The sequence below is a fragment of the Cannabis sativa genome, chromosome 1, assembly GCF_029168945.1.
Source record: "Cannabis sativa cultivar Pink pepper isolate KNU-18-1 chromosome 1, ASM2916894v1, whole genome shotgun sequence".
Classification (NCBI taxonomy): Eukaryota; Viridiplantae; Streptophyta; class Magnoliopsida; order Rosales; family Cannabaceae; genus Cannabis; species Cannabis sativa.
In genome coordinates this window covers 64263487-64281432 of record NC_083601.1, presented here as the reverse complement: position 1 = coordinate 64281432, position 17946 = coordinate 64263487, and the positions used below count along the sequence as shown (strand labels likewise).

General features: G+C 37.1%; 1 protein-coding gene across 1 annotated transcript; it reads right to left on the bottom strand.

The window, feature by feature from the left end:
* Window positions 1-6921: 6921 nt before the first annotated feature.
* LOC133029478 (secreted RxLR effector protein 161-like) lies at window positions 6922-7485 on the bottom strand (the record flags this gene model as incomplete). Its single annotated transcript, XM_061101899.1, has 1 exon — window positions 6922-7485. A coding segment is annotated over exon 1 (477 nt), but the record flags the coding sequence as incomplete, so codon positions are not given.
* Window positions 7486-17946: the final 10461 nt, after the last annotated feature.

The window sequence follows — 17946 nt, the reverse complement described above, 5'->3', positions numbered from 1 at the left end:
TTTTGCAAATTTGAGTTACCAGTGAAATATCACCGTTAAATACCAACTGGATTATTACTGTGTACACATGTGTATACGTGACATATTTTTATTGGCTTCTAAATTTTACTGTCACGTGTACACAGGTGTACAATCCTAGTTAACATTTGACATAAGTGAATAAAAATTAAAATATAAAGGGTAATTTACAAATAAAAATAATATAAAAATTATTATTTTAAATAATTATTACGAAATTATTAACTAAAAATAAAAAATCATGAAAATAACCTATCAACGTAAATTAATTTAGAAGTAATTATTACAAAAATTCCACATCATCACTTTAACATTTAACTTTATATAGATATATAGATATAGCTAACTCTTTAGCTAACAATCTTTCTAAACTTGCCTTATCTTTGGATATGGTGGTTAGATTTACCGGGTGTTCTTTGATAATTGGTGAAACTCCCTTATGTTTAAATTTTATACACTTAACTTCTAATCTTTTTTAGGTGGAAAAACTCCCTTAACTTTATTTTTTTTATTTTGCAAATTTGAGTCGCCAGTGAAATTTCACCGTTAAATATCAATTGAATTACCACTATGTACACATGTGTATACGTGACATATTTTTATTGGCTTCGAAGTTTTACTATCATGTTGTTGTCGCGTAAAATTTGAGAACACCAAATATATGTAATAATATTGATCACAAGGAGAAAATTGCTTGAAGAACAGATGCGAGTATTCAACCTAGAACAGCGAGTACTCGAGCTGGGAATATGAATGCTTAATAGAAAACTGGAAACAACAATAAGTCAGAGGATTATAGTGGTTCAGTCAGATCACGGTCTGCTTAGTCCACTGTAGCAAGAGTTTCGTAGGTCTCATTTCACGGTGGATCACCCCTTTATATACAAAGCAGGTGTCCAATTAGTTATACAAAGATTGCATTCATTGCCAATCCGTTTACATATTGAATTACCATAACTAAACTAAATAACATAAACATCAATAAATGAATAGCAGTTACTAAATTCAGCAACGTATGCGCCCTTTTAACATGCGAGTTGAGTGTTCATATTCAAATGTTAAGCTCGCGGGCCTAACACTTAATTACGTTTAGGATGTCTGCGTTCTTATGTAGTCGCCTTTGTGGACATCGTATGACGAGCTGATAGAACCTAGACATACGAGTCTATATCGGTTTTATCAAGGCTGTAGGGCCATTGGGACCAACTCGCATTATAGAGAGTCGGTCTCTATGTTTATGCAAGAACATAGAGAGGATACTCGCACATACTTCAACACATGCGAGTTACTCTCTTGTCCTGCATAATTCGAGTTCTAACCATGCGATCAGACTTTGGTCATGCTCGCTGTATCTTGCTGACTCTATCTTGACCGAGGCCTAAAACTTTGAGGAGTCTCTTACAGACGTCTCAGCCTTCATTGAAAGATCTGAGTACACATGTCTTCTAAATAAGAGTGTGGTCTCGAGTTTCTAGGTGAGAGAAATCTCACTATAACACATGCCCCTAGTTTTGCGACGTGACAGGTGCGGTCACAAGGGAAAGTATACGCGAGAGGCAGGTGAAAGGTTGTCACGAGGAGGTGACCTTTGGTTGTCCCTTCGAGGGTTTCAAAAAATGACGGCCGTAAGTATTACTGTTTATTGCATTTATGATACCACGTCAAAAAACTCCTCGGTTTTTGTGTAGGCGTGGCCATTATTGGCCGTTAGATTGGATGACCTTAGGCGTTCTGGTTGCCACGTGTCGTGATCCCAATTAATGAGGGATATGGGTATTTAAACCCTTTGATTCGAATCAAAATTCCTCATTTTCTTAACTTCCCTCTTCCCTCCTTCTTAGAGATTTCAAAGAGATTTTCACACCTTGCCCAGATTTCTACCTTTCTCTTTAGAATTTTCTCAACCTCAAGAGTTATCGAGAGCAATCACAGGAACAACTTACCAAAACTAAAGGTTAGTTTCGAGTTTCACTGCATTTTTATTTTTTGTTTGGAGAAAAAACGCTATTTTCTTGGTTTTGGTATTTTTGAGGGTGTTTAGGAATGCATGTTTGTAGGAAATACATATAGGACTATGTTTTTAGGTATGGAACTGGGTAATCTCAGAGAAAATGACCTTAAATTTGCATAACCGTGAACTTTAGGAAGAATGCTTGAATAGTCGCAACTTTATATTTTGAATACACGCGGGTATTCGGACGTACACTTCGAATGCTCGCATATCTGTTCATCTTAGGTTTCACAGAGACTTTATCACTTCTAACTATTACTTAGAACTTTAGGATTTTGCACTCCGTATGTTTTGTTGTGCGAACATTGGTTAAGTCTTTCAAATGGTGGGCGTGTCACAGTATTCTAATGTTCATATATGCGATTATATGTTCCTTGAAGTACTGTGATACGCCCAGCCATTTGCGACATGCGCCAACGTTCTGATAAGCGCATTCTTTGAATGGTAGATTTGCTCGAAACGGTGGGGGTATCCCAGTAACTTCAGGGTCATGCTCGGGAACGCATGCCCCTTGAGTCACTAGATACACCCAGCCGTTTTTTGAGGTACATCGCCAGTTGGAGACGCGTGACATACTCGCAGGTTGTGATTAGTTAGGTTCCTCGAAACGATGGGTGTTTCCCAGTCACTTCAGGGTCATGGTCGAAAACGCATGTCGCTTAGGTTACTGGGATACACCCAGCCATTTTTTGAGATATCCTTCTACTCGCACACCTGACTTTTCGCGTCTTGGTGGGATGGTTAGTTTTTTGCGAGAATTCAAATCATCCTCCCAAGACGATTTTATAACTTATATGCGGAAGAGGTCACTTATTTTGTTTTTTTGCACATTCACCACGCTGAAAAGATCTTCTATCTTTCAGATGAGCGAATTATCGCATAGCCAGATTCTCGACTCAGGAGGCAACGCGTTTGAGGGAGACAAGGACCAACGGGAGGATAGTTTTATCCCGACTTCAATCTCAGAAGAGGATATCGCAACTGCGGGAGGTGTAGAATTAGGCCCGATGTCTTTCGTAGATATTGAGAGGATGGTGCAGGAGCTCACTGAACCAGGAACCATTGAGATTCGAGATAGCGAATCTACGGTGTCAGCGCATGATTATCTCGTCCACTCCAGGCATGCCCCTGACGTCAAGGTCGAGGAGATGGATGATGATTGGGCGGCCCAGCTCGAGAGTCAGGCGAGGAAGAAGAAGATGCAGAAGGAAGTGGGACCGATTCGGTGGACAACACTCAGTTGAACGAGCCATTTTCATGCGAGGACTTGGTCTCGAGGGTCACCAAATCAGATCTTACCACTTTCACGAGGCTGAACCTTCTGCGACTTGCTTCTTTGCGACCTAAACCTACTCAGAGAGCGCACCTTTCTTTTACCAATCCTGCGATTATACCTACAGAGGATGTGGTAGTCTCAATACTCATTCTTCGATGTGGGGTATCGATCCCTTTTAACCCTTTCATTGCGGCCATTCTCAAATGTTACGATGTGTCTCCTTTCCAATTAACCCCCAACAGTTATCGAACGGCCCTAGCCTTTTATGCGATGTATATGGAATACGTACATAGGGCACCAACAGTAGAAGATTTCAGTTACTTCTACGATATAAAGAGCGTAGGCCTCCACAATGGTTTCTACTGCTTCAACAAGTGGTCGACTTCTGAGATTAATGGGGTAGAAGGCATGGTTTCCAACATGGGAGATTGGAAATCGAAGTGGTTTTATATTTTCAAAGTTCCAGGGATTAGGACTGATTTTAATCGTCGACCTAGTATGTCGCATGTTTCCTGACTTAGTCATTTTTTGAGTTATTTTGAGATTTCATGCTAACTCGCTCTTTTTATTTTCGCAGATAGACCAGCTCGACCTACACTTGACTCGACTCGTAGAGAGACAGCTGAAGTTCTCGGGAGCCTTCCTGTACAAGATCGCGACTGGCGATTATTGTGTACGACTGCCAAGTTGCGAGAACACAAGCTGATTCCAGAGAACAGAAGTCTTTGGAGAGAGCCGGTATACAAGGAACCTTCTGAAAAGCAACAAGAGCGAACTGATAAACACCTCTCTAAGCAAACTTCTCGACCATCATCAGGTAGCATATACATAAACTAGCGCGTTAGAACCTCATTCTTATTAGCATTAATCATTATTTTTTGTTGTTATTGCAGAAATGACTTTCTTGAAGTCCGCACCCATTCTTAACCGCAAGCTGAAATCTGGAACAGTGGCAACTTCCCCTATCGTTCCTCAGAAGAGGAAGAGCGATGTGGTGGTTACCCCGTCGCGGATTCTTCCAAGAGGCCAGCTAAGGGCATTCATGAGAAAGGGAAGAAGGTCGTGATTGACCCAGCAGTTCGAGCCCACAATATACTGACTCTCCAAGAGAGGTTCGTGAGCGACGATTTCCAGTCAAAGATAGATTGCTGCTGAGGAGCTGTTGCCTCGCTCTACGGAGTTAGCTTCGCAGTTCATCCGCATGTTCTCAAAGGCTTTTGTTACAGGATCCAAGGAGGTCGAAATCGCGAAGAGACAGAACGTTCAGCTTCAGGAGGACATTAACAAGCTGAAACAAGATGCGACTTCTAAGGACAAAGAGCTCGAGGAACTTCGCAAGGCAAAGGAGCAAGTCGAGCTCGAGGCTAAGAACGCACAGACAAAAATCGAGGAGATGTCTCTATTGGAAATTATTTTACCAGGATCTTAGATCTACTCACAAGTATGTTTATTAACATCCTAAATAAGAACTTTCTAAAACGATAAATTAAACACATATAAAGTTTAAGAAACCTTACATTGGGTGAAGCAGAATTAAATGACTCCTTCTGTTCAGATCTCTAACCCTTGTATCCTTTCTGTAACAGAGTATTATCAAGATCTGAACCTGGATCTCTTTCTCTGAATCCTTGATGCTATATCTCCTTTGCTGATGATCTTTCTTCACGATCTTCCTCACTACGATTGAGGTATTGCTTGCTGTGCGTGGGCACTACTCAATCACTAAGGTAGGTTCGAAATATGAAGGAAGAAGAGAGAGAGAGAGTGGCGGCTAGAGAAGAGAGAGGAGGCTCAGGTTTTTGTGATGTGAAGTGTAATTTTCCTGAAGCCTTCACTATCTATTTATAGCATTCCACTAGGGTTAGGTTTGAATTATTTGGCATTAAAATAATGAAAATATGAACTTAAAAAGCCTACAAAGGTGGCCGGCCATGGCTTAGTGGACTGGGCCTTGCTTTTTGCAATTTTGCAATTTTAACACCTTTTGTATCTGATTTTCTCAAAAATGCCAATTTCCTAATTCAACCATTTAAATGCCAATTCTAACTATTTAATAACTATAAATAATTATTAAATAATATTGTCATTTATCATATTTATTAATTGAACCATACAAAGTATCATAATTAACAAATATACCCCTATTAACTCTTTCTTTACTATTTCGCCCTTACTTAGTGAAAATTTCACAAATAGACATAGTCTAATTTGTGAATTATAATTGATTAATCAAAATCAATTACATGAGTCTTACAAACAATATTATCTCAACTAGTGGGGGGACCATGGGTCTATATAACCGAGCTTCCAATAAGTAGATCAAGAATTTAGCACTAAAATTCACTAACTTATTAATTCTTCGTTGAATCCACGTATAGAACTTAGAATTGCACTCTCAGTATATAGAATGCTCTATATGTTCCACCATATAGACACATCATTAGTTATCCACTGTTATAATCCTAATGTGATCAATGATCCTCTATATGAATGATCTACACTGTAAAGGGATTAGATTACCGTAACACCCTACTATGTATTTTATCCTTAAAACACTTGAGCCCGTATAAATGATATTTCAGCTTATGTGAAATGAGATCTCCACCATTTATTTTTGTTTGGTCAAGCTCGAAGGAGATCATCCTTTGCTTACTATTCGCCAGATAGAAGCTATAGATTCCATGTTTATGCTAGCGCTCCCACTCAATTGCACTACCGTGTTCCCAAAAAGTACGTATCACCCTGACCTAAAAGTAGGCTTAACTAACAATTCAAGGAACACGAATAGCCTTTCAAGATTGAGCCTAATCATAATAGGATTAAGATCATTTGATCTAGGATCAACTTTGCGATATTGACTTGAATAGATTTTACGGTAAGTTTAATTAAATCTAAATCAAAGTTCAATATCGGTCCCTTCCGATGCATACTCCATGCATCCAACCTGAGCTTTACTTTAACCAATGTTCTGGAAAGAACATAGTATTTCTCCAAATACAAGTAAACTCTTGTTGTAGATTATCATATCAGTAAAACCCTGTGTCTGATAAATCTAGGAAACTTTATTCACATAGTCATGTTTACTTTCCAATGTGATGACAGCACAATAAACATGATCAAGTATGTGAAAAGGGTTTAAGATGAATTTATAAATCAAATAGACAAGCAATTGATAAAGTGAACCAAAACATACACAAATGAATGAAAAATACTTCTGTTTCTTTATTGATGTTGAATAAAATAGATTACATTGAAATGGAGTTTTATTTAGGGCATAAAACCTAACAAACTCCCACTTGCACTAATATAAAACTAATTAGTACATATCAATTAATCCTAAATTATGACGGTGCTTTTCAAAGGCTGTCACGGCCAGGACTTTGGTAAATGGATCAGCTAGGTTGTCCTCTGTGTCAACTTTTTCAACTAGTACATCCCCTCTTGCCACGTATTCTCTGATAATGTGATACTTCCTTTCAATGTGTTTGCTTCTCTTGTGGCTTCGAGGTTCTTTGCTGTTTGCTGTTGCTCCATTGTTATCACAGAGTAGTACCAGAGGCTTTTCCATTCCAGGAACAACTCCTATGCTGGTGAAGAACTTTCTTAGCCAGACAAGTTCTTTAGCAGCTTCGGCTGCATCTATGTATTCAGCTTCCATAGTTGAGTCCGATATCGTTGTTTGTTTAGCACTTCTCCAAACCACTGCTCCACCCCCAAGAGTAAACACCATCCCAGATGTAGATTTCCTGTCTTCAAGACTTGCCTGGAAATCTGAATCAGTGTAGCCTATGGGATTTAAAGCACCACCCTTGTAGACTAACACAAGATTCCTTGTACTCTTTAAGTATTTCAGAATATACTTAACTGCATTCCAATGTTCTTGTCCTGGATTAGACTGATACCTGCTCACGATTCCAACAGCATAACAGATGTCAGGTCTAGTGCATAACATTGCATACATTAGACTTCCAACTGCAGAGGCATAGGGAATATTCGCCATGTCCTCTATCTCTTGAGGATCAGTCGGTGACTGTTCCTTAGATAGACGAATACCATATCTAGAAGGCATGTTTGCCCCATTGGCATTGTTCATGAAGAATCTCTCTAAGACTTTGTCTATGTAGGTTGTTTGAGAGAGAGCAAGAGATCTGTTCTTCCGGTTTCTGATAATCTGAATACCAAGAACATAGGTTGCTTCACCCAAATCTTTCATATCGAATTGAGTGTTGAGCCATTCCTTAATGTGAGTCATTTTCTTGACATTGTTTCCAATGATCAAAATGTCATCAACATAAAGGACCAGGAATACTACTATTTGGTCTTCCTTGAGTTGGTAAACACAAGGTTCATCTTCATTCTGAAGAAAGCCGTAGGTCTTGATGATTTCATCAAACCTTTTGTTCCATGAGCGAGAAGCTTGCTTAAGTCCATAGATAGACCTGTTTAACTTGCAAACTTTCTTTTCCTGCCCAGGAAGAACATAACCTTTTGGTTGGTCCATATAGATGGTTTCTTCAAGTACCCCATTAAGGAAGGCAGTCTTGACATCCATTTGCCAGATTTCATAATCGAAAGCAGCAGCTATGGAGAGAAGAATTCAGATGGATTTGAGCATGGCAACAGGACTAAAAGTTTCCTCATAGTCCACGCCTTCTCTTTGGGTATAACCCTTGGCTACAAGTCTAGCTTTAAAAGTTTCGACTTTGCCTCCAGCTCCTCTTTTCTTCTTGTAAAGCCACTTGCATCCTATCAGATGATAGTCGTCAGGTGCGTCTACATATTCCCAGACTTTGTTCTTTTTCATGGAATCCATTTCTGAATCCATGCCGGCTGACCATCGTTTCCGTTGCGGACTAGCCATTGCCTGTTTATAGGTTAATGGATCATCATCAATACCGTCACCTACGACCATATTGATTTCACCATCCAAGCCATAACGAGCAGGTTTTGTTGAAACCCTCCCACTACGACGAGGTACGGTTGTCTTACGAACGAAACTTTAGTAGTAGATTTCTCGGTTGTTCAGGCGAGGGAGTGGGATTGTCTTCTTCACGAGTGGAAGAGGACGGAACATTGGAAGGACTTATATCTGATAGAAATTCCTCTAGAACAACTTTACTTTTCGGTTTGTAGTCTTTAATATAGTTCTCTTCAAGGAAAGTAGCATTTGTAGAAACAAACACTTTATTATCCTTGTGACTATAAAAGAGTCCACCCCTAGTCTCTTTAGAATTTCCGACAAACATGCATACTTCGGTACGTGATTCAAGTTTGCCTTCTTTCTTTCTTAAGACATGAGCAGGGCACCCCCAAATTCTGTAATGGCGTAAACTAGGTGTTCGACCATTCCAAAGTTCGACGGGTGTCTTAGGGACTGCCTTAGATGGAACAACATTTAGAATGTCATTTGCCATCTATATAGCATATCCCCAGAAGGACGTAGACAGAGTTGAATAACTCAGCATAGACCTAACCATTTCCAAAAGAGTGCGATTTCTTCTTTCTGCAACTCCATTTTGTTGTGGAGTGTGGCTGGGGCAGTGTATTGGGATTCAATTCCAAGTTCAATTAAATGATCTTTGAACTGCATATCCATATATTCTCCACCCCTATCAGTTCGCAAGATCTTTAATGATTTACCTAATTGGTTTTGGGCCAAAGCATGAAACTCCTGAAACTTTTCAAACGTTTCAGATTTCTTTTGCATTAGGTAAAGAAAACTATATCTAGCGAAATCGTCAATGAAAGTGACAAAATACTCATAACCACCTCGGGCTTTGACATTCAAAGGTCAGCAGACATCGGAATGCACTAACCCTAGAGGGATTTTGGCACGCTCTCCCTTTGCAGAGAAAGAACGTTTAGTCATTTTTCCTTCTAGGCAGGACTCGCATACTGGCAGTTCACCTAAGACGACATTTTTCAATGGACCGTCTTTGGTGAGCCTATTGAGTCTATCAAAGCCTATATGACCTAAACGTAAATGCCATAGATAAGTTTGATCATCATTATCAATCTCTTTTCTTTTTAGGTTTCTAGGTCTAGCTACACTGAAAAGTTCACTATTTAGTGATATTTGAGTACTCGGTCTTAAAACATAAAGCCCTTGTTCCATTATAGCAACACATATTTGAAATCCAATACGAGAAATTGAACAATTTGTACTCGAAAAATTCAATATATAAGATTGTGTTTGCAAACATGAGACACTAATCAAGTTTCTACTAAAGTTTGGAATAAATAAAACATTTTCTAAAATTAAAAATCTTTGTTGAAACTTGATGCGGGCTTTTCCTCTAGCTTTGACCGATACTGATTCGCCATTGCCAACTTTAAGCTTTAACTCTCCGGGAAGCAGATTTTCCCAAGTTTCAAGCAACTGCAGTGAAGAACATACATGGTTAGTAGACCCAGAATCAACAATCCAGATGGATTTGTCGTTCTCTAAAACACATGATTCAAAGACAAAAGCATTACCTTCGTTTGAATTGTTTAGAAGCCTGGGACCTCGTTCTTCATGATGTCCCTTTTCATTACAATTCGAACATAGAAGATTATGTCTGATAATTGTACTTGAAGAAGCAGTTTTGCTAGATCCTTCATACCTAGTCCTTTTCCTTCGATTATTGATTGCAAACCCAGGGGGACCCATTGCAATCAAGTTCCGTTCATGGGCTCGTAATTCTGCTTCGAGCTTGTCCATGTCGGAGGAGTTAGAATTGTTGATCAGGTAAAAGATAAGAAATTCATTATACTCCGGAGGAAGACTATTAAGGATAAGTTGGACCCATTGTTCTCTTGATAAATCAATTCCTAGTAGATTTGCCTTTTGGAACTTCAGATTCATCATCAACAGGTGCGAGTTAATGCAACTACCAGGATGCATTTTCACATTATAGAGTTCTTTTGCTAAGATAGTAACTAGTAGAGGGTCGGGGTGAGGGTTATTCATAATGACACTACAACACATCAATAAAACAGAAGTAAGGTTTTGGTTCATAAATTCATACACAGTTTAGAAAATAACAAGTAATGACATATGTTATAGAAATACTAAATCTAACATAGTTTATTTTCCAAGGTATTTCAACAAACTGATACAGTGTCCCATTTAGGCGAGAGTCAAAGCATCATCCATTGAATAGAGTTGTCAGCTCATCTAAAATGATAACCATTCTAGCAACCTTTTTTTCGATCAAGATTGGAATTCAGCGTTGTCCCGTTTAGGCGAGAGTCAAGGTAATTCTATCTTATGAGCTCCCACCATTGTTTCATAATTTGCAAGTCAAGTATGGTCGCCACCATTAGGGTGATCTATACCATACAAAACACTTACAAACTACTTATCATGCGAGGTTAAACGGTGCGAAATTGCTAATGAACGTTCCTCCATTAGGGAGGATTACTCACTAAAACAAACGCGGTGTAAAACCCACAATGGAGATCGAATGTCTCTTGATTAAAAGCTCATTATTTAAAAATATTATATGTATCTTGTGTAATCATTTTAATTCGATATTATAATAATGAAAAATTACAAACTAAAGTTGGTTTAAATAAAAAATTAACTTTAATTAATTTTTCAATTTAATTTGAAAGATAAATTCAAATAAATATCGAACAAGTTCCATAATATAATAATGAAAAATTACAAATCAAAGTTGATTTAAATAAAAAATCAACTTTAATTAATTTTCAATTATTAATTAAATTCAAAAAATAAATTTGAATATTAAATGGAACAAATTTGAAAATATCTTGTTTAAGTTGTTTTAGAAGAATCTAAAAAATCAACTTAAATATCTTTCAAATCAGATTTAATTAAATTAAAATTAAATTGTAACCACTTAATTTGAAGATATTCCATTTTAAGTTAATATTCGAAAAGATATTAACCTAAAAAATATCTAAAGAATCTTAATAACCAATGCCTAAAATTCCTCAACTTAATTTTGAAATTTTAAATCCAAAAGATATTCAGATTTAAGTTGGTTAGTTGTAAATAACTAAATATCAACTTAAATAGGAATATTTAATGAAAAATTTAAATTAAGCTTCAGAAAGAATCTAGATGGTTATAATTCTATATTTAATTAAATACAAGAAAATACATATAGTTTAGCTTAGAATATAAAATTCTTTAAACTATGATTTTCTAAATTAATTTCAAAATAAATGAAATTAATTATGTTGCTAATCAATTTTAATTAGGTTAAACTAGTGTAATTAACCTAGTACAGTCATTCAAATCAGGCAAATGGGCCTTCACAATTGGGGTGGTTCATGTGAGGGGGTGCTGGGTTCAGTATGTCGTACCCACTTCTATGGCTCCCAACTCTCACACAAGGCCCAAAAGAGAGGAATTTAACCTTAATAAGAACAACTGTTATTAATTGAATAGGCCCAAAAACTAAATGGGCCTAAATAAATTCTATCAAGAACTATGATAATTTATTTTAGCAACAACAACCTATATGCATCTATAATAAAATTAAACACATAGGCTCACACAGGCACACTTTGGATGGGTCCTATCATGTTGCTAGGTCATACACAGATGAAAGAAGATTGTAAATATACCTGTTACAAATTATTATCTTGACCAAGGGAGCCATCAGATCATTAGATCTGGCAAAAAGTAACCATGGCTATTTGCAATCAAGTAATAATAGGTTTTGAAAACTTACACACAAGCTAAAACACATACTCCTGCAACAAGGTTAGTTGGATAGTTGGATGTAGGATTTATTTAATTTTAAATTAAATAATTAATTTCGAAAATAATTAATTAAATAATAAAAAAATCGAAAATTTAAAAAAATTTGAAAAAAAGAATTTGAAATTTAATTAAATATTTAAATTTAAAATTAAACCTAAATTTTTTGAAAAAATAGGTTTCAACCAACCTAAATATCATTTCAAAAATTTGCCAACTACTTTTAAATTTTAAATGTTATTTTATAAATAAAAATTAAATAAAAAATTAGAAAAGATAAATGAATATCTTTTTCAAATTTTAAATGTAATTTAAATAAATAAAATAACAAAATTTAAAAAAAATTAGCAAAATATCTTATATCATTTAAAAATTACATGATTATAGTTATCTTATTTTAAATTTAAAATAGGATAAGATATAATCAAATTTTAAAATAAGATAGATTTTTAAGCAAGAAGATAGATACTAATTCTATTCAAATTCAAATTACACTAATATCTTGAATTAAATTTAAAAAATATTAAATTAATTCAAAATGATAATTAGAATTGAATTAGGAATAGTAATAGTATAAATATAGAACTACACAAAAAATCGGAAGTTAATTCCATGAAAAAGCATGAAAAATCGAAGAAAAACGAAAAAATTGTGAGTTGTACGGACAGTTTTCGCGATCGCAGGAAAATTTCAGCAGAGCCCCAATTTTTTCAAATCTTCAAAAATTCATAACTAATTCAAATTAAATCGAAATTGAGTTCTGTAAGAAAGTAACTTGCTTAATTTTTTCCATACTATCCAATAAAAATAATTCCAGAAACAGAATCACAATTGTTTTTCACGAAAATTTACAAACATCAATCAATCATCAAATAACACTCAATACAACATGATACCATCCAAAAACAAACAACTAATCGTTTTAAAGTCCAAATTTCTTGCAAGTAAATCAATTACCATGTCTCTGAGGCCAGTTATTGGAAATTATTTTACCAGGATCTTAGATCTACTCACAAGTATGTTTATTAACATCCTAAATAAGAACTTTCTAAAACGATAAATTAAACACATATAAAGTTTAAGAAACCTTACATTGGGTGCAGCGGAATTAAATGACTCCTTCCGTTCAGATCTCTAACCCTTGTATCCTTTCTGTAGCAGAGTATTATCAAGATCTGAACCTGGATCTCTTTCTCTGAATCCTTGATGCTGTATCTCCTTTGCTGATGATCTTTCTTCACGATCTTCCTCACTATGATTGAGGTATTGCTTGATGTGTGTGGGCACTACTCTAATCACTAAGGTAGGTTCGAAATATGAAGGAAGAAGAGAGAGAGAGAGAGTGACGGCTAGAGAAGAGAGAGGAGGCTCAGGTTTTTCTGATGTGAAGTGTAATTTTCCTGAAGCCTTCACTATCTATTTATAGCATTCCACTAGGGTTAGGTTTGAATTATTTGGCATTAAAATAATGAAAATATCAACTTAAAAAGCCTACAAAGGTGGCCGGCCATGGCTTAGTGGACTTGGCCTTGGTTTTTGTAATTTTGCAATTTTAACACCTTTTGTATCTGATTTTCTCAAAAATGCCAATTTCCTAATTAAACCATTTAAATGCCAATTCTAACTATTTAATAACTATAAATAATTATTAAATAATATTGTCATTTATCATATTTATTAATTGAACCATACAAAGTATCATAATTAACAAATATGCCCCTATTAACTCTTTCTTTACTATTTCGCCCTTACTTAGTAAAAATTTCACAAATAGACATAGTCTAATTTATGAATTATAATTGATTAATCAAAATCAATTACATGAGTCTTACAAACAATATTATCTCAACTAGTGGGGGGACCATGGGTCTATATAACCGAGCTTCCAATAAGTAGATCAAGAATTTAGCACTAAAATTCACTAACTTATTAATTCTTCGTTGAATCCACACATAGAACTTAGAATTGCACTCTCAGTATATAGAATGCTCTATATGTTCCACCATGTAGACAACTCATTAGTTATCCATTGTTATAATCCTAATGTGATCAATGATCCTCTATATGAATGATCTACACTGTAAAGGGATTAGATTACCGTAACACCCTACTATGTATTTTATCCTTAAAACACTTGACCCCGTATAAATGATATTTCAGCTTATGTGAAATGAGATCTCCACCATTTATTTTCGTTTGGTCAAGCTCGAAGGAGATCATCCTTTGCTTACTATTCGCCAGATAGAAGCTATAGATTCCATGTTTATGCTAGTGCTCCCACTCAATTGCACTACCGTGTTCCCAAAAAGTACGTATCACCCTGACCTAAAAGTAGGCTTAACTAACAATTCAAGGAACACGAATAGCCTTTCAAGATTGAGCCTAATCATAACAGGATTAAGATCATTTGATCTAGGATCAACTTGGCGATATTGACTTGAATAGATTTTACGGTAAGTTTAATTAAATCTAAATCAAAGTTCAATATCGGTCCCTTCTGATGCATACTCCATGCATCCAACCTGAGCTTTACTTTAACCAATGTTCTGGGAAGAACATAGTATTTCTCCAAATACAAGTAAACTATTGTTGTAGATTATCATATCAGTAAAACCCTGTGTCTGATAAATCTAGGAAACTTTATTCACATAGTCATGTTTACTTTCCAATGTGATGACAGCACAATAAACATGATCAAGTATGTGAAAAGGGTTTAAGATGAATTTATAAATCAAATAGACAAGCAATTGATAAAGTGAACCAAAACATACACAAATGAATGAAAAATACTTCTGTTTCTTTATTGATGTTGAATAAAATAGATTACATTGAAATGGAGTTTTATTTAGGGCATAAAACCTAACAGTCTCGTGATTTGGAGGCCAAGAAGGAGAATGGGAAAAAGCAGTATGACCAGGCGGTCTCTGACATGGCTGAGGCTTTTCGCGCCATGTCGCCCACGCAGACTCAAGGCGGCGGAGGGAATCTGTTTCCCGAGGAGGCTGAGGCTGCGAATGTCGAGGAAGTCGAGAACGAAGCCGTCAGCAAAGTTGCGGATGGATCTGCCCCTACTGCTCCCAATGCTTGACTTTTCCTAATATTCGCTTGTGTTAAACTTTATCTCTTTTTTTTTATGCGGTACAAGGGTACTCGCGCCTTGTACTTAGAAAAATTTACCTTTATGTTTAATTTTGAACGACTTTATATCCTCTCGGGGATATCTATTTACAGTATTTTTGCAGTACACGGGTACTCGAGTTTATTATATTCTGATCGCGAAATTAATTACAACTTGGTGTAGTAAGTAGAAAATTGCGACTTTAATTACAACTTGGTGTAATAAGTAGAAAATTTCGACTTTAATTACAACTTGGTGTAATAAGTAGAAAATTTCAGAAATTTCAAACTTGAAAAAGTTTCTTTTATATAATCAATAGTACATCATGGTATATACCCCCTATACTTAGGATTTTTTTATAAATACAAGGCGAGTGCAAACTAGAAAATGCGAGTACTATTGATAATAGATTTTTAGGCTCTCGCCATTCCAAGCCCGTTGAATCGCAGTACCATCGAGTTCTGCGAGTCGTTACGTAGCGTCACCAATCTTTTCTGCGATGAGATATGGTCCCTCCCAATTATCCCCGAAGACCCCATGTGTTGGGTTCTTGGTATTTGGCATTACTCTTCGAAGGGCCAAGTCTCCTACTCGCAGGACTCTTGCCTTGACCTTGGAATTGAAATATCGTGCGGTTCATTGCTGGTAACTCGCGTTTTTTAGGTGAGCCTGATCGTGCTTTTCTTCCAATAGGTCGAGGTAGAGCGATTGTTTTTCTTTATTTTGTGAAATGTTGAAAACGTCTCTTCGTAAGGAACTTGCCCCAATCTTTACTGGTACCATGGCCTCGCATCCATAGGAAAGCGAGAAAGGAGTCTCGCCAGTCGTGGATCGAGGGGTCGTGTTGTATGACCATAGAACTTGCAGAAGCTCGTCTGGCCATACCCCCTTACGCTCTTCGAGTTTTCCTTTGATGGTGTGCTTTATTATTTTATTGACGGCTTCCGTTTTTCCATTGCTTTGCAGGTAAGCAACTGCAGAGAATGCTTTTTTAATTCCCAAGTCGTCGCATAATTGTCGCATCTCTTTACAATCGAACTGCTTTCCATTATTTGAGATGAGCTTGTAAGGGATGCCGAATCGAAAAATTATGGAGTTGTAGACAAACTCGCGCAACTTAGTCGCTGTAATGGCTGCGAGTGCCTTGGCTCTAGCCCATTTTCTAAAATAGTCTACTGTGACTACTACATACTTGACTCCACCTTTTCCTTTAGGTAGTTCTCCTATTAAGTCGATCCCCCATACTGCGAAAGGCCAAGGACTTGTGATGGAATGCAAGTTGCTCGGAGGTTGATGGACATATGTGGCTATTCGCTGACATTTGTCGCATTTCTTTGCAAAAGTGAAAGCATCTTGTCGCAAGGTAGGCCAGTAATACCCTTGTCGCATGATTTTTAGAGCAAGGGAATTACCTCCTGTATGATTGCCACAAATACCCCCATGTACCTCACGCAATATATAGTTGCAGTCTTTCCCGTCGATACATTTGAGTAACGGCTGACTAAAACTTCTGCGATATAACCTTCCATCATATATGACATATCGGGCAGCTCGCTGTCGCAGCTTTCTTGCTTCCATCTTGTCATCATGTAAGATACCCCTTTCTAGATATGCGACTATTGGAGTCATCCAGGTGACTTCTTGAGCGGTATCTATTTCCATGATCGCTTCTTGATTTATCGTTGGGTGAGCCAATACATCCACCGGAATTACATCGAGCAATTCGGCTTCTCTAGTCGAGGCCAAACGGGCCAATGCGTTTGCGTGTGAATTATGAGCACGCGGTACTCGAGACACGACTACTTCTTTGAATTTTTGCATCAATTCGCATACTATGGCTAGATACTTAACCAGCCTCCCGCCTCTGGCCAGGTATTTTCCATTCACCTGGCATACTACGATTTGGGAATCGCTGAAAGCCTGTAGATACTCGATTCTTATCTCGAGAGAAAGCTTTAATCCTGCGATTAAAGCCTCATATTTGGCTTCATTGTTAGATGCAAAAAATTCAAACGTAAAGCAGCGTGTACCTTAAAATTGCTGGGACTGATTAGTAGGATTCCACCACCAGAACCTTCGCTATTCGAAGCCCCATCGACGTACAATGTCCACACTTCTCCATTGGGCATAGCAGTTTCAACCTTGTCGTCTATGAGTGCCACTTCGGTGCTTGGGAATTCGAGGATAAAATCTGCCAAGGCTTGCCCCTTGATCGCAGTCCTCTGTTTATACCTGATGTCGAACTGGCTTAAATCCACTGCCCATTTCAACAACCTCCCCGATGTCTCTGGTTTTGCTAAGACTTGCCTCAAAGGGTAGTTTGTTAAAACTTCAATACTGTGAGCTTGAAAATAAGGTCGCAACTTTCTCAACGATATTACCAATGCGAACGCCAAGTTTTCCATTTGAGGATAGCGGGTCTCAGCATCCAGTAAGCGTTTACTGACATAGTACACCGGATATTGTCGTCCTTGATCTTCGCGTATTAGTACTGAACTAATCGAATACTCGGACACTGCTAGGTAAATGGATAGAACCTTGCCGGTCATGGGCTTTGATAGGATTGAGGGTTGCCCCAAATGTGTTTTTAAGGCTTGAAAAGCCTACTCGGATTTTCCAGTCCATTGGAACTTCTTATTGCCTTTTAAGATCTGAAAAAACTCTTTGCATTTATCAGAAGATCGCGATATAAAGCGATTTAGAGCGGCGACTTTACCTGTGAGGCTTTGGACTTCTTTTGGTTTAGTTGGTGATGGCATCTCCACCAATGCCCTAATCTTTGCGGGGTTTGCTTCTATTCCTCGTTG